General features: G+C 43.1%; 1 protein-coding gene across 2 annotated transcripts in view; it reads right to left on the reverse strand.

Annotated features, from left to right (window-relative positions):
* GRIP2 (glutamate receptor interacting protein 2) overlaps positions 1-24,126 on the reverse strand; it is a 383,817-nt gene that overhangs the window by 191,320 nt on the left and 168,371 nt on the right. Inside the window, exon 2 of one of the 2 annotated variants that reach the window (XM_063426278.1) lies at positions 16,311-16,367. The exons of the other annotated variant lie outside the window; for it this stretch is intronic. Coding sequence (XP_063282348.1) covers positions 16,311-16,367 — 57 coding nt within the window. The remainder of the gene's footprint in view (positions 1-16,310; positions 16,368-24,126) is intronic. 2 annotated transcript variants of the gene reach the window in all.

A 24,126-nucleotide genomic window follows, 5' to 3' on the forward strand; every position in this document is an offset into this window, starting at 1 on the left:
CACACACACACACATTGAAACATAGATACATACACCGGCACATACAAACACAGATACACACACCTTGACACACAGACACACACCGGCACAAACAAAAAACTGCGCAATTTTTGTTCCCACGATGTTCATGCACTATGTCAAAGGGTTCCACAGGAAAAATTAATTGGGATCCCCTGCGTTGAGTATAAAATACTTTCTCCTCTACAAATTCCTGTTACGCTCTTAGACAGCCCTCTTTCTTACTAACAAACTCTCATAAGCCCAAGAGTCTCTTTATTTCCACAGTTCAGTTCACTCTTATATCTTCCCCATAAATGTAATCAAGGCCGATGCAAGGATTCCTGCTGCCCCAGGTGAAGATCCATTTTACCGGCTTCTCATGAATGCAACTACATTCCTTTAGAGGTTTATTCGCAAGCTCTGAATTGCAAAACTGAAAATGTAAATTTTAAGCAAAAACAGTAGAATTGTGACTGTAGCTGAGTTTGAGAATTCTTCTAAATTAGTTGATTTAGCCTAAATATTGCCATTTGCTTTCCAGTTAGATCTGGTCAGCTTTCTCTTACCTCCGCAGTGAGTACCTCCTCTCTCTTAATCTGTGTATTCTTTCTCAGCAGATTTTTGTTATCCTCATCTTTCTCCTCTGTTTATTTTTTCATGAAGCTTGCAGTCTCTATGTTTATGATTGTTCTGTTGCCCCATGTAGCAAAAGCGCAGCTTAGTGGAAAGGGGCCTTGACAGGGCTAGGAGGTGGGCATAGGAAGCATGTAGGGATTGGTGGTTTTGAGGGTTAGGGGTTGGGCTATATAAATAGGCAGCCATCTTCAAAAAATCACTTTTAACTTGCCTGCCAGGCTGAGTTTGTGTGCACCTTGCATGTCCACTTATTAGGCCTGGTAGGTTTCTTTTTTCTCTTTTCTGCAGGATGGACTAGGTGGAGAAGTTGCTGGAGAGGATCAGGATGTCAGCGAGGAACCGTGGGGCTGCGTGGCTCCGAGCACAGCTGGGATCAGTGTTGGCAGCGGAGCACGATGGCAGCGGGTTGGCCTGCAAGGGCCAGGAGGTCCCCATGTCAACTGAGCCTGAGCGCGGCCCCCTGTGGTGGAGGAACTGGTGTTCACCAGGTGGCCGGAGCAGGCCACGATCTGGGCCGTAGGCGCGTTGGCTGCCTGGTTGAGGCCCCGCCTCCTAGAGTGTCTCAAGAGCCTCGGAGGGGCATCTTGCGGCAGGCTTTCTGGGACTGCCACGTGGGACTGGGCCGCTGGCCGGAAGGGCGATCCCTGGCGGGGATGTCGGGAACAGCAGCAACGCTGGCTCCAGGGCAACATGGAGCCGGCCCTCTACAGGACAAGCAAGTGCAGGGGGTCCCTCTGGGGGCCCCGTAGGCAGGAATGGTGGTACTGGTGGGCGGCCTGGGTCTCGCAGTCAGGGGGCAGGGTGCAGGGCTGCCAGGGATCTACTGTGGCCACCACGGGTGGGTAGGGGTTGCTGGGTTGGGAGGGACCCCTTTCTGTCCTAGTGGGATACAGGGTTACTGGGGATACAGGGGTAGGGTGGCAGGTGGCCATAGGGGTGCTGGGGGGACTGGGGTACACATTGCAGCTGGACGTCAGTCAGGCTAGGGGCAGGGGGTGGGCAGCCCTCTTGGCAAGAAGGGGGTGGTGCAGGGTGGGCTTGCCCCCCTTTCTAGGTCAAGGGAGGATTCTGGTATGGGTGCCCAAAGGGGGGACCAGCGTCGGATGGGGCGGGGGTCTACTAGGGATGGTCCACCGGCCAGGGCAGAGTCTGAGAGGCAGGCAGATCAGTCAGATCGCGCCTCGGGCGGGTGCCTGGATGGGGAGCAGGTAGACCCTGGGGGTCGTACCTTGGTGGGGAACATCTCATCCCCTAGGACATGGTGGCAGGGGAGGCGCCAATAGCTGTAGGGCCACTACAGGGTCGGGGAGTGGCGGTTCTTATGATGCTGGGGGGGGAGAGTCCGGGCCACTCATGGTCGTGCACAACACCACCGGCCTGCCTCTGGGATCGTTCTGTGAGCCCCAGGCAGAGGGTGGGGTGGCAGGTCCACTGGAGAGGATGGCAGGAGCCATAGCCCCCAGGGCGGAGCCTCCCAGGGTAAGAGGTATGATGACTCTCGGCAGGAGGCCTTGGTGTTGTGCAGGGGCAGAACGGGAGGGTGGCTCTGGAACAGTACACCCTGCCCAGGACTTCTTTCACATTTCAGTTCTCTGAGCCATTCTTCTTCTGGGCGTTCTTGGCATCGGATCTGCTCCCCAGTTAGTGGGCAGTCGGTGGATGCTGTGCATCCTGGACCTGTTGGAGTTGGCAGTGCAGCCCCGGGCCAGTCCGGGGCTAGGGGCTTGGCAGGTGAGTCTGATTTTGCACTACACTCCAACACGTTGCTGAACACGTTGCAGTCCCTACTTAGCTCATTGGAGCAAAAGGTAGTCAGGGGTCTACTGTGGGCCAGATGTGAGTGCACGGGGCAGGGGTTGCAGCAAGCACGAAGTCAGGCACGGGAGGTGCAGCGAGGTACGGCACGGGTGGAGACGCAGGGTTGACGGAAGGGCAGGTGGAGGTCATGAGCGAGAGGGCGGAATTGACAGGGGGTTCCGGATGCGGCACGGCAGAACACGTTGGGGGTACAATTGAAGCAGGATGTGAGGGAGAAGTTGTGAAAGAGGGAGTTTTGCTAAATTTTCTCGCTTCTTCCTTTGAAAGACTTTAATGACCTGAAGGAGGATGACAAGAAGGACGAAAAAAAGGAGGAGGAGGAGAAGTGGAAGCGGTATCGTGCTCTGCGTCCTGGTCAGTGTCCTAGGCGAGAAGTCGCTGTTCTGCTACTTGGAATATGGGAGGCATACCACACGTATGGCCCGCTAGCGTGGTGGATGTACGACGAGCAGTTCTGACAACGGCTTGCGGCTAATCCGGGTATGAGGTGGGACCAGATGGACCTGCCTCTCTGGATGAAACTGATGATGGCGCAAGAGACAAAGCCATTTTAGCAAACGGCCGGTGCAAGGGGGCAGTCTGCTTCATCGGTCGCCTTCCAAAAGGGCTTATGCTGGCTCTTCAATGAGGGCCACTGCAAGTCGAGGGGCTGCCTGTCGCTTTGAGCACAAGTGTTCAGGTTGTGGGGGCTCCCACGGACTAAATTGGTGTTTTAAGCGAGGTAAGACAGGGGGGAGCCAGGGGTTCTGCCTCGGCTGGGGGTGGACCTGCGCCTGCAGGGCCTAGCCCCAGTGAAGTTAGATGCGATGGTGCCGTGGCTAAGCTGCTACAGTAATAGGGCGGATGCCGAGTTGCTGCGTGAGGGTTTACGGTTGGGTTTCTCTATTCCCTTTTAGGACAGGGGTGGACCACGTGGGTTGCGAAATCTGTGGTCGGTGGAAGAGTTTCCAGGGGTGGTGCGGGAAATGCTGGTGAAAGAGGTGCAGTTGTGTCAGGCAAATGGGGGTAGTGGTAGTGAGGCATAGCAAGTTGGAGGTTGTTTTGCCCAATTACTATCACTCGGATAGAGTTCACCTCTCCGCAGTGGAGTAGAACCTCCTGAACCTGAGTTGGCAGGAAGGGCTGCAGAAAGCACTGTTTCTTTGGGGTGGTGGAGCTCCCACGGCTTAAGGGTTCAAGGTCTGAGCTTGTGGTGGGATAGGGAGCTGAAGGATAGGAAATAGGTTCCCCCGTTAGGATGGTTATGGAAATGGTGAATATGGTTCTTGGTAAGTCCTGTCAGTGGCTCAGAACTTGGTGGGGTAGGGGTATCCGGGTATACCCTTACCATGGTTAATTCATTAAAAATGTTGGCACTTTAAGCTATGTTCCTGTTGGAATACTGTTATTTATTATTGATATATGGGTCATTGCCTTTTATACCTAACTGAAGGGTATGGATGTGATGGCGGGGTGTGGGGCAATGGCCTGTTCTTTCTATGTTAATTTATTATTACTATTTAATAAAAGCTGTGGACAATTTTGACCCATATACCTTAGTGTCCGTGTTTTATTGGGTTAGGTATGTGGGGCTTTTGGTCCTGATTCCGCCTGCCCATATGGCGACTATGCACAGGTCATGCTCACTCTATGCCACTGATTCTCTCCAGCCCGTATCTCTTTATTCACTAAAGTGTGAATTGTTGGGAATTCAAAGTGTCTGCAGCAAAAAAAAACAAAAAAAAACTGGATACATTCTCAAGATTTGGCTACTCTGACCTTACATTAGTGAATAACCCTGTCAATGTATTTTGTCATTTTCTCTTCTTTTCTCTTCCTATTCATTAAACACCAAGACATTTAGTGGAAAATGTCTGGGAAACTGGAAAATCATTTAGAGAAGTCTTGTGAGAAATCTAGGGAACACGGATGGAACAGTGAGATTGAAGACATTTAGGGAAAAAAAGACAGACTGAACAGACATTTGAGAAAGAAGACAGACCGAAGAGACATTTAGGGAAAATAGATGCACATCCAGTACATGCATCCATACACACACAAACTGCCTAACGCATATAATCAACTATATACACACATACTGCCCAATACATACAATCCGTACACACATACTGCCTAATACATACAATCCGTACATATACTGCCTATTACATATAATCGGGGCCTTGGGGTGCACCGGCAGCCGCCTTAGGGCGCACCAGCCAGGGGGGGTACTAGATTGGAGTGATTGGCAGGAGGTGGATGCACAGCGCTTTTACTGCCGGGCACTCTGTGTAGCGTGGCCGAGTGGAGCAGTGCGCACCGCGCTACAGGAACTTATGTTTCCTGTACCTGGCTGGACTGAAAGGAAGTGCTCACTGAGAGAGCACTTCCTGTCAGTCCGACCGGGTACAGGAAACTGAAGCCACGCTACAAGAAAAGGGACAAAGGGGAGAGAGAGAGATAGAGAGAGAGAGAGAGAGAGAGGCACTAAGGGGTGGGGGGGAACTATGGGAGGGAGGGAGGAAGGAACACTATGGGGGTAACAAAACTATAGGAGGTGGGGAGGAAAACTATGGGAGGGGGAAGGAAACTATGGGGGGAACTATGGGAGGGGGGAGGACATCTATGGAAGCTAGGAAAACTATGGGGGGGAGGAAAACTGTGGGGGGGAAACTATGGGAGGGGGGAGGAAATCTGTGGGAGGAAATCTATGGGAGGGGGGAAGGAAAACTATGGGAGGAGGGAAAGAACACTATGGGGAGGAAAACTATGGGAGGGGGAAAGGAACACTATGGGAGGTGGAGGAGGAACACTATGGGATGGGGGAAAGAATGCTATGGGACAGGGGAGGGGGGAAAGAATGCTATGAGATGGTGGAGGGAGGTAAGAACACTAGAAAAGAGGGAGAGTTGAGGAACACTACAGATGGAGAGAGGAATATTAAGGGGGGGCACTAAGGTACGGGGGGGGGGAGGGAAGATGAACACTGAGGTAGTGGAGGGGCCACTAAAAGATAAGGGAGATGAACACTAAGATGGGGGGGTGGGAGGAACATTAAGGGGAATGGGGGGCACTAAGACAGGTAAGGGAGAGGGAAGAGGAACACTAAGGGATGGGGAAGAAGGGGTGAGTAACACTAAGGGTCAGAAAGGTAGGGGAGAGGAACACTAAGGGACAGGGGAGGGAGGGGAGAGGAACACTAAGGGACAGGGGAGGGAGGGGAGAGGAACACTAAGGAACAGGGGAGGGAGGGGAGGGAGGGGAGAGGAACACTAAGAAACAGGGAAGGGAGGGGAGAGGAACACTAAGGGACATGGAGGGGAGAGGACCATTAAGGGACAGGGAGGGGAGAGGACCACTAATGGACATGGAGGGGAGGAGAGAGGAACACTAAGGGACATGGAGGGGAGAGTGGCATGGCACACAGGGGGGCCTGAGTAGAGAGAAAGACACACAGAGGGACATGAGGGAGGAGAAAGACACACAGATGGGCCTTGGGGTGAGAAAGTCCACAGAGGGGCTGGGGATGAAATCGCCACACAGAAAGGCCATTGAGTGGAAATACAAAGGGGCTAGGGGTGAAAGAGACACAGAGGGGCTGGAGAAGAGGAAAAAGAGACACAGAGGGGCTGGGTGGAGATAGACAGGCTGGTGGTGAAAGAGAAACACACAAAGGAGCTGGTAAGAGTAAAATACACAAAGGGTCTGGGAAAGAAGGAGACACAGAGGTTGGGGAGAGTAAAAAACACAAAGGGGGGTAGTAAGATACACAGTAGGGAAAAAATACGGGTTAAGACATTAGAGGGGGTAAGACATTTAAAAAAGAAACAAAAGAAACAAAAGGCAGATTAAGAGGCACACAGGTGAAAGTGCTTTGGCGGGGGGCCTCCCAAATCATCTTTGCCTGTGTACGCAAAAATCCTTGCACCGGGCCTGCATATAATCCGTACACACACTGCCTAATACATACAATCCGTACACATACTGCCTAATACATACAACTCGTACACACATACTGCCAAATACATACATTTTACATTGAATGCATTATTTATCACACACGTCACTAATGCACACACACCATTATACAGACTTATACACAAAATGTCACTTACACTCTCTCACTAACACACATACTCTTACTGACATATTCCCACAATGTCACTCACACATGTTTACATCAGTTTACATATAGTCACACTTTATTTACAAACACAAACACACCAATTTAACACACATACACACCATTTACAACCATGCACAAAATAATCAGTCCCACCTTATTGTCCAGTTTGGACATACCTATGTGCTGTGAAGGAACCAGCACATATAGGTTGAGATGGGCAGAGGCACCTATGGGGTGAAATATGGGCACTTACAGTTGTAATCTAAATTATTTAACCCCCATTGAAAATGAGGTTTATTATCAACATTTACAGACTTTCAGCTGTTTGCAATGAACAAATCAAAGAAAATCTATTGAAATAGCTCAACACAATGAATGCTGCAAGTGGTTTTCCCAAATTCAACTGAAAATGCAATTTATAATGACTTCTCCAGTCTCAAAATGATTTAAGCCCTTCATGGCAAGCATCTTTAGTACTTAGTAGAACATCCTGTTAAGACAAATGAGATGCAGATGGCAGCATTCCTGAGGAATCTTAGCCTATTGCTAATGAGCAACGACCTCCAGTTCAGTAGTATTCTTGAATTTGCATGCTGCAAAAGCTGTCTTCAAATCCCACCAGAGATTTTCTATGGGTTTCAAGTCAGATGACTATGCTGGCCACCATAGAATTTTTTGGGACTTCTTCTGCAGCCAAGCCTTGGTGGATTTTGAGGTATGCTTTGGATCATTGTCTTGTTGGAAGGTCCAATGACATCCAAGCTTCAGCTTCCTCACAGACGTATAATGTTTTCTCCTAGGATTTAATGATATTTCAACAAATCCACCTTGCCTTCCACACACTGCAGATTTCCAGTGCCATAGGATGCAAGACAGCTCCAGAGCATCACTGAGCCACCCTCATGCTTAAAGGAACACTATAGGGTCAGGAACACAAACATGTATTCCTGGCCTATAGTTTTAAAAACACTCTGCCCCTCTCCACCCCCTTAATATAGTAAAATGCTACTTTTATTCCAGTCTGCTGCTGCTGGCTCTGCTCCTGATCTGCCTGTTTGACTGACACCATCAGAAGTGGTTATAAGAGCCAATCACAATGCTTGCCCATAGGAGACTGTCAAGAGGCAGATCAGGGACAGAGACAGCACAACCCTGGCCAATCAGCATCTCATCATAGAGATGCATTGAATCAATGCATCTCTATGAGGAAAGCTCACTGTCTCCATGCAGAGGGTGGAGACACTGAATGCCACTGCTGCACAGTAGGTAGCACTGCTTCACGAAGCATCTCTAGTAGTGGCAAGTGAAGGTATTCCTACGCTGTAATGAAAACACAGACTTTTCTCTGAAAAAACAGTGTTTACTGCAAAATGTCTGAAGGGAATAACTATACTACATTATACTACAATAAGCTGTAGTTGTTCTGGTGACTACAGTGTCTTTTTAACTGTTGGTAGTGTGTTCTTTTCTGCGTATGCTTCCACTGATCCATTGGGGCAAAAAGTTCCAGTTTTGTTTAATCGCTCCACAGAACTGAATCCCAAAACGGCTGTGGCTTAATTATATGATTTTGAGCATATTGGAGCCGACTTTTCTTGTGCTTTTGGGTCAGAAGTGATGTATGTCTTGGAGTTCTGGCATGCAAACCTCCTGCATTTAGTACGCACATTACTGTGCTCACCAAAACCTCAGAGTCTGTTGCCACCAAGTCTTGCTGCTGGTCTTTTGCAGTCACTCAAGGTTTTTTCACAACCTGCCTTCTCAGAAATCTGGTTGCAGACAATGATAAATTCATTTTTCTGCCCTGTCCATGTAGTGTAACTAATGTTTCTTCACTTTGAACTTGCAAACTATGCTGCCAACAGTGTCTCTAGGAACATTGAGTGCCTTCGCTATCTTTTTGTATCCCGTTCCTTGTTTGTAAAGGGCGATAATTGCTTCTCTTAACTTTGTGGACAATTCTTTTGACTTAGCCATATATGTAACATGCAGTCAAACATAACACTCAACAAACCCCTAGCCAGTTCAAATGTTCCAGCACACCTGATGCAACCAGACAACTCCTGATGTGGATATTTGCGCTACTGTGAGATATTCTATTCAGGTGAATGAATAGTTTTCAGACTGAATAAGTCATTATTAGTGGCATTTTAGGTTGAGTTTGGGGAATCCACTTGAAACATTAATTGTGTTGAGCTATCACAATTGCTTTTGTTTGATTTGTTCATTGTAAACAGCTGAAAGTCTGTAAATGTTGACCAAAAAACAGATTTTCAATGTTTTCAATGGGGGTATAATCATTGTGATTACAACAGTATGTGGTGGATTGGGACAGATGCACATACTCGGCAGGATGGAGCAAAGGCACATTTTGAGTGGAATGGGGCAGAGGTAGGAGTTGGAACAGAGGAGGATGTGAAGCAGAAGCACAAAGGGATCAGGAAAGACAAAAGTAAGGTGATTGTGGACATATGGGGACATATAGCGATAGTGGGATGAGAAGTGGGAGAAATATACATGCTGGGTGTCACGTCCTGCTCTGTTCTGTGAAGATGTCTGGCAATGGCTTCTGGTATCCAGTACTTTTGTTACAATTCTTGTTTAGTTTTTCTTGGTTTTTGGTTTTCTATTCTATGTCTGGTTTTCTTTATGCTGGGATTTCTGGGTTCATTCCTGTAATCCATCCCTGGGATTCCTAGTCTCCAGGTTTCATTTAAATGTTTGTTTTATGTTGTCACACCCGTTTGTTTTCCATCATTCACTCTGTTTCAGTGTTCCTGCAGGCAGCTCCTCAAGGCTTCTGCCCTTTCTTGCAGGTAAGTGCTATATATGTCTTTTGCTTGTTTTAGTATACATTAGGCAGTGTAGGACCTGCCAGATATGGGGTACATTGGCGTTGTTGGCAGGCTTATGCAGTGTATGATCATATAGTGTGACTAAACCCCCATGATTTCCATATGTAGTACTTAGTCATTTCTCCTCTTGTTTTGCCTATGTTATCTTGTCTTGTTTTAGTTTGTATCCCAGTCCATGTACAGTCCGGTCTAGTCATGCCTATGTTATGTTTGTTTTCCTCATGTCTTGTGTATATGTTCTGGGTTTAGCTTACTATCCTTCTCTGGTTCTGGGTTCTATTAGTGTCAGGATCGGGACAGGGATCCAACACGCAGAGTACAAACAGTAGCCAGATACGTATACCGGACCTTAGAATGGCCGGACTAACGTAAGTAGTACAGTAGAGAATGGTCAAAGACAAGCCGAGGTCGAGGGTAACAGAAGACAGGTAAGCGAGAGACAAGCCGAATCAAGGGTAACAGAGATAAGCAGAGTAGAGCAAACAAGCCGGGTCAAAACCAAAAGGGATAACTAGAATACACGAGCACTGAGTGACTAGAACAAGCTAGAACCACGACAGGGCAATGAGCTAATGAAAGAAGCACTGTTAAATGCCCTGTTCAGATAAGTAAACACGCCTCCGAGGCGTCCTGATTGGTCCTGAAGCAATTGAGTGACAGGTCGTTCCGGGTTGGACGTCATGGACGTCATGCTATAAAAGGGAGTAACTCCCTCGCGGCCGGCTTTGCATGACCGGATAGACCGCGAGGAAGGGGGAAATCAGACCGTCTGGATGGATGAACGGCTAAGTCTCTACCTCTTTCGGAGGTAGAGACCTCAGGTACCCTGACAATTAGTTCTGTCTTGTTTTCATGATTGGTGTCTATCTCTAGTCTTGCCTTGTTTCTAGTACTGGATACAATCTTGCTGCAGAGCCTCCCTATTAAGCTCCTGGGAGGTCTGCTTAATTTCCAAGCTCCTAGTTCCTGGTATCCGCTGAAGCTGATTCAGGGTCTTGGTATGTGGCTGCACAAACGCTGGTGCTCAACACCAGGGGGTGTGCGGTTACCCTGCACCAGACCCTGCTAATCCACCTCCACGCTGAAGACTCCCTCTTAACATCAGGCATATTGGGTCCCGGTCCATGCGCCGCCTGGACACTGTGTCTGGGTTCCGGGCACTGGACCGCCACCCTGACACTGGGAAGATAGAAAACACAGAAGAAGACAGAAGAGACCCCAAAAGAATACATTCAAAATCAACATACAGAATCAATCTTGCATTCATTCATCAAACTGTATTCACACAAGAATAATCTATACAAACACATCCCTGCACTCATATACCAACATTCCATACATATACACCTTTGCATATACGCATGTACTCTACCCTCTAACACCCTCTGTGTAAACCCCTGCACAGTTTATACTCATTGGCACTACACAAAATACAATTTGGGATTGACACATATTGACATTCCATATATATATATCCCTCCTGGGATATGAAATGACATACAAACACTACTTTCATAAACCTACACTAACGCAAAATACATGCTTCTATTTGCACACATTTTCACTACACTCAAATGCATCCTTAAAGGTCGCTGACATTGTGCACAGATACACATATACATTCATCCTCGCATATGCAAACAAGAACATGCATTTACACACAAACATGCATTCATGCCCAGAGCTACACATTACATGAAGGACATATTTAACATATTCTTAATAAATGGATATTTGCCTTCAATGTGCCCAGATACTAATTCTCAGTCTATCCCTGTGTGTATATATTAGTATGTCTTTACATGTTTCTATCATGTTACATAAACAAATTAGGTTGTTGTTGTTGTTGTTGTTTTTAAACTTAAATAATTACAATTTATATCACTTGCACTTCAACATTTGACAGCAGTACCATCTATCAGGTTAGATGAGTAGAACTGCTGCCTAAGCTGATAGCAGTTGATTCTTGGCCGCTATCACTTTATTGACAGCCCCATTCACAGAAAAAAACTGTTAATGTGTAAACCAAGCAAAATTGGCAAACTTATTATCTACAGAACTTATATAAAATTTCATAAAGTAATGTATTCGACACATACAAATAATAAAGATCAAATGTAAATTAAAACAACATATCTAAAAGCAAAATAAAAATAATTGAAACTTTAAATTTGTGTTGTAAATTTATTCTTGTGTGTGTGAATACAGTATACACATTTACTTTGAGTGGTACATAACAAATTCTTGGTTTATCCACAAGTTTATGATAAATGTACATCTTTATTGCTCTGGGAAAATCAGGCTTTATTTAAAAATAAATGTCACAAAATAGTGTTGGTACAGCATGATAATCTATTTGGAAGACAAATACACTTCAATAAGCAATGCCACCCAAAGCCACTGAACATATAGGGAGTATGGGTAAGTGAAGTGTAAAAAAGAGAAAGGGAATACTGTGGAACCTAGGGCATTAATACAGTCAAAGGTCAGTTATCATCTAGTATTCACTTCTAATAATTAAAGGTTTATCACATCTAAAAACACTTAATGATTGTTTTTTAAATCTTGTTTATTGATTTTGATGAATATGTTACTTTTTTTTTTTTAAATCTGGCTGAGCAGCCATATTGGATCAGATTTTACTGATATTTGACCAACTAATGTTCAACCTAACTTACCTGCTACTGACTAAAGTAAAATTTATTATTTTATTTAGTGTCTATTTGCACGCATGTTGAAGGATTGTAGAGATTGTGTGTGTGTTTATAGACTGTAGAGTGTGTATGTATTGGGGCTTTAGAGTGTGTATTTTTACCAGGACCCAGGTAAGTTATCAAACTGTTCTTCAACTACTTACTCTGGAAGTGCAGCTGCAGGCTATAGTGGTTAGGGTGTTAGAGTGTTCCTATACAAATCTGCGTGTGTGTGAGGTAATTGCATGTGCGTTGTGTGTGTGTAGGGGAGACTGTGTATGTAGTTTAGTTGTAGAGTGGCTTTAAATGTGTGTGTACAGGTGGCTGAGAGTGTGTTGTGGCTGTGTACAGCTGTGTGTGTGGAGTGACTGCTATTGCAGTGTAGCAAAGGTGATTAGTAAGTGATGTGATGTGTGTTGTGTCTCGGTATGGCTGATTAAGTGTGAGGTGACAAAGTGTGTGTTGTCTGTGTGTGCATGTTATGTGCGGGGCAACTGTGTTTAGGTGTAGGGTGGCTGTAAGTGTGGCAGCTGTAAGTGACGTGTTGCTGAGCGTGGTTACAGTGGGCGATGTGTGTAGCTGTGAGTAGTATGTCTACCATTTTATGGGTAGCTGTGACTGGTGTGTGCTGCTGTGTGTATGTAGCTGTGAGTAAGGTTGTTTGTATAGCTGTGAGTGATGTGTGTGAAGCTGTGTGTGATATGTGTGGCTACCATTGATAAGTGTTTGTCTGTGTGTGTAACTGTGAGTGAGTATGGTTGTATATGAGTAGAATTGAGGAAAGTGGGTGAGTAGAAAGAGGAGTGTGCACGGTGTGGGGAGGCTGTGTCATCTCACAATTTACAATAAATGAAATAAACATTTAGGTTTTTGCCTCCTCCCAGCTTACCTTAGGTAAGGGGCACACTTCCCTATTTTCTGGTGGCCCAGTGGTTCAGTGTCCAGTCCCTGGTGGCCCAGTGGTTTATTTTCCGGTCCCTGATGGCCCATTAGAGCCTGGGACACTCTTCTTCACCCGCCTACTCTCTCTGCCCTGTGCAGCTTCCTAACAATGCGCAGGGAGGAATCACTTCCTCCCATCGCAAAGGCCACACTGATCACTGCTTTACAGAAAGCCTCGGCGGCACACTTGGAAAACCGGTGGGCACCTTCCAGGTTTAAATATTTCCGCCGCGATGCGCAGTGACCATCATTAAAAAAATTTGCATGGTGGCTAGCCTGGTGTGGGGTCTTGCGGGTCCCCTCACTGGCCTGGGTCCTCGGGCATTGCTGAGTGCCTGAATGGTCAGCCACCCCTGCCTAGCATCTTAAGAGTAGTGAAATATTATTAAAAATGCAATTTAAATTCCATTTTCATTAGAAAACATATTTTCCTTGAATGTATTTTCCCCCTTTATGTTGACAAATTATCGATAAAGTGACAATCTCATATGTTGCTAAAGCTTTAAACACTTGGACAGTGTGTAGGCAGTTCAATAAACTGTGATGAATTCAAAAGCCTATTTCCTACCTTCCAACATTTGGGTTGTCATTTGTAAGAGAAAGGGGCATGATCACATTTAGTATATATTGCCATACCTCCCAAGTGACAAGTCTGATGAGTGAGAGTGCCCATTTCTGATGCATTTAGCTCAGTACTTTGTATGAAAATGCTGTAAATGCTAGATGTCAGCACACAGGTAGTGTCCTTTATTCTTTAAGTATTTGTGTTTCTACACTGTACTGTCTATTTTCCCCAATTTTACAGCGCAGTGGATTATTTTGGCACTTTATAAATGTCAGTAATAAATAAATAAAAATAATAAATGAAAACGCCATGTGCCTTATTACAACCCTCGTCTTTCTTATTTATAATAGCTCATATTAAATTTTATATCAAATCGTGCCCCGTAGAATGAAAGTGACCTGTTTTGGCAATTTGCAATGCTGTAAGGTGAATTCTGTCTAGATGCACATTTGCAGCTGAGCTGACATTGCATTGCTGGCTTGCTTACCAACATAATTTATTTTCCATGAGACCACAAGGGGCAAAGTAATAATGAGAGATGCGGGTCCCAAATCAGCATCATACTGCTTAACTGATGAAATGTTGAGCCCTTACTGAGAACAGACCGTTTGGTAAATTAAAAAAATAGTAATGGGGTAATCAGTTGAACACGTCTCCTACAGAACGGTCTAGAATGACAATAAAGTGAAATCCGCCTTAAGATAGTGTGAGGTAGATCCACTTAGTTGTGACTTGCGGAGTATTGACAAGTGAATTTTAAACCACGCTAGCCATACTAGAATAAAAGGTCGCCTGCTAACTTCCTTTGGCCTAAAATGTTAAATTTTCTTGTCAAGTCTCCAAAATTTCATGTTTAGTGAATAAGCCACACTCCTATGTTAAGAATAGCTACCCCAAGCAAAGCAATTCTTCAGTTCTGCCAGTAATGACCAGGTTAATGGAATTAGCTGGCATACCAGCCATTTAAAGCAGACATTGTACATGTATTCTTCCTCCTGGGACTCACAGATAAAGAGATTTAATAAATCTGTGGCTGAGTTTTCTTGTACCGATTAATAAGAGCACATTGGGGACAAATGCTCCAAGAATCCAGCTTATCTCTGTGGCTGGCTCAGGAGTGAGGCAGCGGCCGGCCGGCAGGCTCTTATCGCAGGCAGCATTCCTCATTTCTATTCCGTGGGCTCAATAGGCTTATAGTCATGCCCTGCACCCTACACCATGCTCCCTGAGAATCTATATTAGCAGCCTCTGAAGGAGCTGCTCCAATAACTGCACCGCAAAACCTGTAAATACAAGCAGTGATACATTGTGTTCTCCAAGGCAGAGGGAGCACAGGGTAGAAATATTAAGGAAATAAAGGCTGCGTTTGCTGATAACTATGTGATAATTACACCTCAGTGGGACTGCGGAACACAGGGTCTGTGAGCAAGACCCAGGACCAGATGTCTATCTAATGATTTCCATAATGTATGGAGCCAGCTTCTGCCAATCACTAGCCTTTTTTATGCTTCTGTACAATCTACTTTCAATTCTCCAACCTTCTCGCACTGAGAGACATAAACCAGAGCTGCTTTACACACAGACAGATCCCTTAACCTCAGTGTGACCAAAATAGCCTTGATCTAGAGCAGGGGTAGGCAACCTTCGGCACTCCAGATGATGTGGACTACATCTTCAATTATGCAATTATGCTTCAATTATGAGCATTATCAGAGATCTAGTCCACAACGTCTGGAGTGCTGAAGGTTGCCTAGCTTTGAGCTAGAGAGACATTGATAGCTAAGGAGACATCTGGGTTTGACACGGAGTCTCCAGGTTTTACTTCGACTCTCCTGATCTTTGATTGTCAAGGATCTGACTCCACTGTAACCCACAATGAACCGAGCCTTACATTTCATGTTTTTTTCTTTCAGAGATAGTATAGCTGGAATCCCTGGCAGAATACAGATGCCTTAATTAATAACACATTCAAGTCTTAACAAATGAGAAAACACGATGCAACGATACGTTGTAAATTAAATTGGCATGGTGAATGGCATATTTAATTCTTGACATGATAGTCGAGAGAACATGAACAATACTTTAATTGTTTCAAGACACATGATTTGTGCGATCACTGGATTTCGCTGTATTTAACACTGCTCAATTAGATTAGAACATTACTACTAATCTTTGCTTAACATTTTAAAGGTACATTTTTGTGAACCTTTACAGTGGATTTGGTAAGATTGGGTTGTTGTGGCAGGTGATCAATTACTGAGAAACAGAGTTATTATGCATTTGGTAGGCTAGACCTAAAGATGGTAGAAATGGTTCATATGATACTCTTTGCAGTGCCTGCTTTCAAAAATATTACATTTTTAGGGAGTATTTTAAACAGACAGGCTGCTCAATTACCTCAATAGGCCTGATAAAGTTAATTAGATACCAAGAGGGATGCCCAGTTCCCAGGCACTAAGTTTGGCAATCCTACCAACAAGCAATGTGGTTGAGGGAGGCCCACTAATTGCCACTAATGGCACCAACTCTGTAAGTAGCGTGAGGAAATGCCATATGCCCCTTGCCTAATTGCCACACTAAATATAAGTATCTTCCACCCTCCCTTGCCATGGTGTATATATATGGCCACATATGTCTTCTATAACCTAACTTTTGCCCATGAATAGATGGTAACCTGAAAAATAAAATATACTTACCATCGAAGTCAATCGATGCCCATGAATCTTCATCTTCTGCCCATGGATATAGGCATCCTTTAAAATAAAAAAACATTCAAATCCTTATGCAACTTTACAAAAAAATGTGCGAACAAAAAAATAATTACATCCTATAAAAATATTTAACTGGTCTAGAACAGTGTTCTTCAAACATATGAACATATGTGCTGTGATTGGCTGGGTCAAATCACCTCCAATCACAAAGAAGTGGATAGCCTATTGGTGCCTTAGAGGCCTATATAGTCTCTGCGTTTCAAAAACTCCCCATTATGTTATCCAGTTGCAAGTCTAGAAGACTTAATTATTATTTTGTTATACTATGAAGTTAGATAGCAGGAAAACAACTGTGACTGGTGCAGAGGAAATATATCTAATTCTTCTACAGGAGTATACAGGGACAAGGGTTTATTATAATCATTCCTTTCCATTAGACCTAAAAGAGACCTGTACCTACTCCCCAGTAAAGTAAGATAGGAATGTAGAAAGATGGGGTTTAAAAGATGACCCTAGATGTTCTATCTTGGTGCCCATTGCTACTGAGAAATTCAGACAAGAGATGTGCTTCCAACATATTTTGAAGGCTCTACCCAAAAGCCACCTTCCAAGGGCCACACAGAAGATTTGTACATTTTGAACTAAAATTTGCAATTCTCTTTTCAATTTTCCTCAATTCCCAAATTAGAAATTAAACTAATTTAAATAGGTACCACATGCCATGTGACTTTATAGGGTTAGAAAATATTTCAGTGTACTTGGCTTTTAGAATAATTATCCCAGTGAGCTGTTGAAATATGTATGCTAAAATTATGTGACTAGTAGTATAACTTTGGAGAAAAAAAAGTTAATAGCTGTGAAGAGAAATAGGGGCAAAAATGAACCCATGTGAAATAAAAGCTGTGATCTGACTGTCTTGTATCAGTGTTACCCACTGAACACTACATTTTGTCCTGATGACATTCTAACTGGAATGGCAATTTTTATATTTAAGAAAGCCAGTTCTGGTCAGGCTGAGCACATTTGCAGCAATTCCCCAGATACTTTAGCATCTGATATAAAATCAGTGCTTTCCAATCCAAATCCTATACAAACTGTAGGGTTTGGATGATTCACAATGCACTGGTTTAAATTTTACTAAAATCTGGGACCAAATGCATCTGGTAGATGACCCCCCAAATGACCCTCTGCCAATCTTCATGGCCATGGGGAGATCAAAGATCTCCCTCCCCAGCCAGGTTGCCCAGATGTCAAGCAGAGGAGTGAGAACTGTATTAGAGCGTTGCTGCACATTACTGCGGTAATGCTCTGATACACAGCCACTATTACACCACCCACTACAGCCCCTATTATACCCTGCACCCACTACAGCCACTTTACTCTCTGTATCCACTAGAGCCCCTATTATCAGCACCCACTATAGGCCCTCTCCACATGCACTTACCATAGCCACTATTAACCCCTAACCTCAGCAGCCTCTATCCTTGTGCACCCACCACAGCACCGTTGAACCCCTGCACCCACTACAGTTCCTATATCCCCTGCACCCACTACTGCTTCTATTATCCTCTGCACCAACTACAGCACCTAGTATCCCTGCACCAACTACAATCCCTATTATGCCCTGCACCCACTACATCTCCAGCACCCACTAAAGACCCTTTCCATCCCTTGCACCCATTACAGCAACTATCCCTCCCCTATATAATATATATAATATAAGAGCCTCCATGCAAGTTTGCGTGTTTTGATGCATCTGGGCCCAGATTTATTGCCTTTAAAGAACACTTTAGTGTTAGGAAGGCAAACATGTATACTTAACACCATAGTGTCCATCTGCCCTCCCAGACACCCTAGTACCCCTCTTCCATAAAAGGATTAAAAAAAACAAAAAAAAAACTTTCAGTTACCTGATTCCAGCACCGATGTCCCTCAGCACTGGCTGGGTTGGATGCCTCCTTCATCACCGGCAGCCAATGGGGAGAACCTAATGTGCATGCGCTGCTAGTGCACATTAGGCCTCCCAATTAGGAAAGCATTGACTAATTCCATGAAACTGCAGGCAGCGCCTTTAATGGCTGTCTGCTGGCTGTTTCTAAAACCGCAACGTTATATCTGGCAGTATTAAGAGAACAGGGACACTACATGCAGACCACTTTATCTTATGATCTGAAGTGGATGATGAAGTGGTCTGGGTACCTTTAAGGCCTAGATTGCAGCTGTCTGACGGCATTCAGTCTGGCTGATAACCGCACCAAATTCAGGCCTGTTCGGTGCCTGAACTGCAAACTCCGGACATTATTAAAAACTATTTAATATTATATATAATAATTAGAATTAGTGAATAACCTTATTTGTGTTTTTGTAATTGTACCTAATGAGAATACAGCTTGCATTCAAATCATGATAAGTGACCAGAAAATGTGTCTGTGACAATAAAGTAATCGCAGTACTATCTGCTTTAAAGGGCAGAATTCCTAATGCAATAAAAGCAGAAATTTACCTTTTCTATTATATTTGCGTTGTTTTACATTTGTATATGTGCATTTAGTCTGAGGATAAAACAGAGTGTACTTTGATTTTTCTAAATCATTTATTGAAATGTTAGCATAAGTACATAATGGTGGAAGAAATACATGAAATTGTAGAAAGAGCACAGTATTAATCCCTTCCCTCCTATCATTTTGCATACACAGCCTAACTTTTGCATGTGCAAAATGAAATTTAACTCCTAAAGAAACACTTACCTTGCTGTATGCTCCAGCTTTGGGTATAGTACTGCAGAGAAACAAATGGCTCTGAATTTAAACAGTGCCCCCACGTCAGCAGTACAGTTCTCACGGCCAGATTGAGGATCTGAGCCCACTACAGGATTTCTTTGTGGACCACAATACCAGTCTGCAATGCTCTCTACAGTACAGATAGTTGGTGTAGCTATTTTTGTTGTCCATTGGCATTATGCCCAGCTACAGACGTATTGTTATTATTTTTTTCTAGAGGCATTTTTGGAAATCTATATTCCCCAAAATGCCACCTGGTTGTTTGGAAATACAACGTGTCACTGTATTAGACAATTGTAATCACAAATATTGTATGTGAATTGTTGCTATTAAGCTTTTTAATACAGCTTGGCTTGCACGCTGACAAATAATGCAAGGGCTCTCTATGGACCCCAAAGGGATGGGTCACGGACCACCATATGAAAAAGCACCTACGGAAATTTGTGGACTGTTAGTGTTTTCACATACAAGACAGTAAAGTAAAGGCCATTCAAGGCACAAATCTGCGTGATTTGCATTCCTGTGTATTGTGCATCATGCATGAATTTCTATAAAGCCCAGCACCAGGTGCAGAGTTTGTTATAGCGCAGGCTGCTGGTACTAGCAAGTGGCAGAACAGATAGAATAGAAGTAAATGCACAAATTAGCAGCCTGATTAGCTTTTCATCATCATCAAGAGTCTGCAAAACACCTGCTCACAGCCCTTCAAAGGGACTACGCAGCGCATGGTTAACTCATTCACAACTCGATCTGACTGGATTTGGAGCAGCTCAAAGCAGGCTGAAAACATGCAAGACAAAAAGGACTGCTCGACATGATGGGACTTGTAGTTCAGTTACAGCTTGAGTACAACAGCCTTGCCTTTAAATGTCTGCAAGGTCCTATAAGGTGGAACTAGCTTTACTAGCTGGGCAACCACTCAAATCGAATCCAGCTTAGCATGAATCTCATCTTACTAGCAGAACACAAGATTTATACCGTGGGAATTAGGGAGTTATCTACTAAGCGGCTGCAATAGAACATCCGAAGTCCCGAAATGCCAAAATCCTGAATTTTGGAATGCCGAACCTAACCCAATATTTTCCCCATGCACATCCGAAATAGAAATCCTGCTTTGGTACAATATGCAATGATGTAACCTGTGACTTCTGGCAGTAAAATGTAATTTCTGCTTGAAGTTAAAGCTGCTGAAATCACCATGTCTTCCTTCTGTGCTTTCAATAAATGACTCAATTAAGCCATTAGGTATAACTGAACAAGTATTTAAATGTCTCTTTATTTAAACAAATGTTCTCTTAAAACTACCAGTACATGGTTAGCTAAGACATATTTTATATATATATATATATATAAAATGGGAGACGAGAGATCGCTTGGGGAAAAATAGGGAAAAATTAATCCTACGAGTGACCTACCAGAAGAAGGAACCCAGGCTATTTTCTCCTACTGTCTGACTATTTATATTACTTACAAGCGGATTATTCACTAATGTGTTTTTACATATTTTTTATGCTTATCCCTATCACATATTAGTAGGATACGTTTTAAAGATAACTTTTTTCATATTTTCTGTAGATATTGCTAGCGGAAGCACTGCTTTCTGAGCAACCATTCTTCTACTCTCTTATTCACAGCTCCAACTGCTTCGATTGCCCTTTCTCCTGTCACACATCACATTGTGTTTCTTAGTGAGCACTCCTACGGTGTAATGCAAATTCCACAAAAAAATAACACGAGATGCATCTGAAAAATGCTGTCACTCAAATTAGACCACGCCATGACTGTCAAAAAAAGAAAAATGGTGTCCTTAACACAAGTTAATTATAAAGAAATCTCTATGTATTCTTCCTGATAAACTCTTTTAAAATAAATATAGACAGCTTTACACTCTGCTGATTAATGTACGAGGGCTTATCGGAGGACAGGAGCACTATAAGTTGCAAATTCCGCGCGCATATACATCTCTATTAGTGTCAAGTGCGAACTGGCTTAGGTAGGCTCCTTTGTAGTGCTATTTATGTAATGGATTCTAATTCAGTTAAAGATAAATTATAATTATGTTTCCTAGGGGGACACACAGGCACATTTTCTGTTCATGTTAGAATGCAAGGCCTGTCGCAGGGAAGAATCGTGGTATAATGGAAGGCAGGAATTGCAGGTGGTGACAGTTCAGATATAGACATTAAAATATGTTCCAAGCAGAAAACTCGTGAGAAAAAACATGGCTTGAAAACTAGGTAGACATGAGGGCTAGTATAATCCTAGTGCCAAGTACAGTGAGGATTACTAGCATATTCCCAAGCTCCTGAATAGTTCCTTCATCATTGGACATTTGTAAAACCAAGGACTTATAGGATGCATGAGGACCAATGTGGGAGCCACTACCTTTATATAATCCATTGGGTTCCTGAGGTCTCACAGGATTGTTTAATATTATGGCACCATTTCTTACACTTCTAGATTCATCATAAAAGTATACATGAAGTATACAAGTGGAGGGTGGAGACGACGGATCTAATACAATCTATAATGTTTAGTTTACTTCTAATATACCAGCATATTCCACAAGTCAGACTTCTGAATTCCCTAGTTGGGGGTATCTGGACTCATTGTCCGTCTGCAAGATGAAGAGATCAGTTCTTATCAGTATAACAACAATAGTATGATACCTCACATAGTAACATAGCAAAACTGGGGTCCCATATCGAAAGACCCCCAAACCCCAATATATCACTTTGTATCAATGGATTCTATAGGCTTCAGAAATCAACAGTATAAAAGAGATGTATTTAGATACCAATGACAAAATAGCATACAACGTTTCAGCCAACAGGCCTTAATCATGTTTGGTGTTTTGTCCTTGATGATCTCAGTAAACAAATTCTAAACTCCTTAGTCCGTGAAGCCTATATAATCCATTGATTTTCATCAATATACCGAATGATTAGGACAGATTGTTCCCTGCTGTAGATTAGGATTTATTAAGGTAATATCTTCTGATGCAGGTTATTCAGATTGTCACTATAAGGAATGATTGACAGGTGTGCAGGAATCACAGTGACAGCATAGATTTCTCCATTGTTCAAACTCCCACAAATGCTCCTACACAAAATATTTATTTGCATGTAAAAAAAGTAATTATGCTGCATGTAAAGGGGTATGCACACGCAAAATGCACTAACTTTACACACACACAAAATGGCACATTGTATTCTGAAACCAAACACTAACACAAGTATTCCAACGAAGCATACTGGAAGATAAGTTGTGTGATATCAAAGTCTAATGTAGAGCCACGTGATAATACTTGAAAAATATTGCATGATAAATCTGCACTTGTGTGATCGCTAAAGGTTAAAAAATGATACTAAGAATTAAAATCATAGCACAATAATAACACATCAGGACTAATTAAAGCAAGATGTAGGTCAGCACAATACTATGGCTGGAAGAAAGAACTCAACATTATTCATAGACTATGCTAAAATTGGTGCAAATGCAATCACCTTGGAGGAACGAGAAATTGCCCTATTATTGAGCCATCCTAAAACTCCAAAGAACTTGCATGGGTTAAAGAATATATTATAGAAACAACACCCTACCATCAAATAATAAAATAAACAACCAAAGATGTAGAAAGGAACAAATCGACTAAGTTAATATAAAATTCCACACAGAGCATACTTGATGGACCTTGTTGCGGTTCTTCCAGCAATTGAGATACAATAGGAAGGAATATGAAATGTGACTGGTGAAGTATGCCAGAATCCGCTTGTACCGCAAAGATATAATATTTATATTCATCACAGCTGAGCTATTCAAGTGCTCTGTTCCATCCAGCTGCAAACAAGCACAGCCTGGCATAGCGTGTATCTGAAAAAATATTAATTTATTATAAAAAGTCATGTCAAATTATAAAAAAGTTAAAATTTATTTCGAATTTACCAAAACGCTCTTAAATCCAAATCCCTTTCTGGACAGTGTGCCGTAGATGTCTAGAACCTGTGACTATTATGCACAGGACAGTTACAGAGCACATGTTCACTCTGTATGTGAAGTAACTTCGCATTTTACCCGTAGGGCTATGTAAAGTTTTGAGGAAGACCTCAGTGGTCAAGTAAAAACATTGGCACTTGTCGAGAAACCTAAGGAATGACTTGATAGTGTCAAAAAGATACAAAATGTTGCAAGAGATGTCTCTTTAGCCCATCATGAAACTACAGATACATTTTCTTTGAAAACCTTGAGATTAAAAAGTGAACTTTGTATAAGTTTAATTTGACAATCAAAGTGAATTCCGTAGAACACACCAGAAAGAACTATTGATGAGATATTTAATGGAGCATAATTTTCTTTTACCATTCAAAGCAAAGGCAGTAAAATTCTCCGGAAAGTATTATTGATGTAGGATGAATCAAAAGTACTTTAAAACGACAGGGAAAAATCAGCTGGGTGCTAGCGATCAATTTCGGGATAGATTTTTCTTTCTTCATTGGAAGGAGTATGCTCAGTAGTGTTACGAATGTAAAAACGGTCACAGTTATTATATTCCCCCTCTTTTACTTGTATGGCAGATGTGTGCCTTAAAGACAACCTAAATTAGTCAACAGGTAATTCTCAATCTGTTTTATAACTACCCATCTCATGGTTTTCAGCCAGGGGATCGTGGGAGCTACTAGCTGGGAACCTCTAGTATACATCCTTTGTATTAGAAAAGGCAGTTGCACGCATGAAAATTAATACTATAGCATGTATGCCACGCTCAGGTTAATCAGGAAAATATCACACAGTGGAGTCAATAGGATTAGGATATTAAAACCAGGCTTGCAATATATCAGCAAAATCCCTATTAAGCATAAAATAAACCTCTGGCAATAGAGAAATCCAGCAACAAAAAATACAAAGGACAAAGCGGTTTTACATCATTTTTCACACAGTAGAATCAATAAGGAAAAGAAAGAAGCTCATGTGTATAGTGTATGTAAGTCATTAACCCCTTCAGGATGGAGTCAATAGTGCAC

Source organism: Pelobates fuscus, chromosome 7 (genome assembly GCF_036172605.1).
Source record: "Pelobates fuscus isolate aPelFus1 chromosome 7, aPelFus1.pri, whole genome shotgun sequence".
Taxonomy (NCBI): domain Eukaryota; kingdom Metazoa; phylum Chordata; class Amphibia; order Anura; family Pelobatidae; genus Pelobates; species Pelobates fuscus.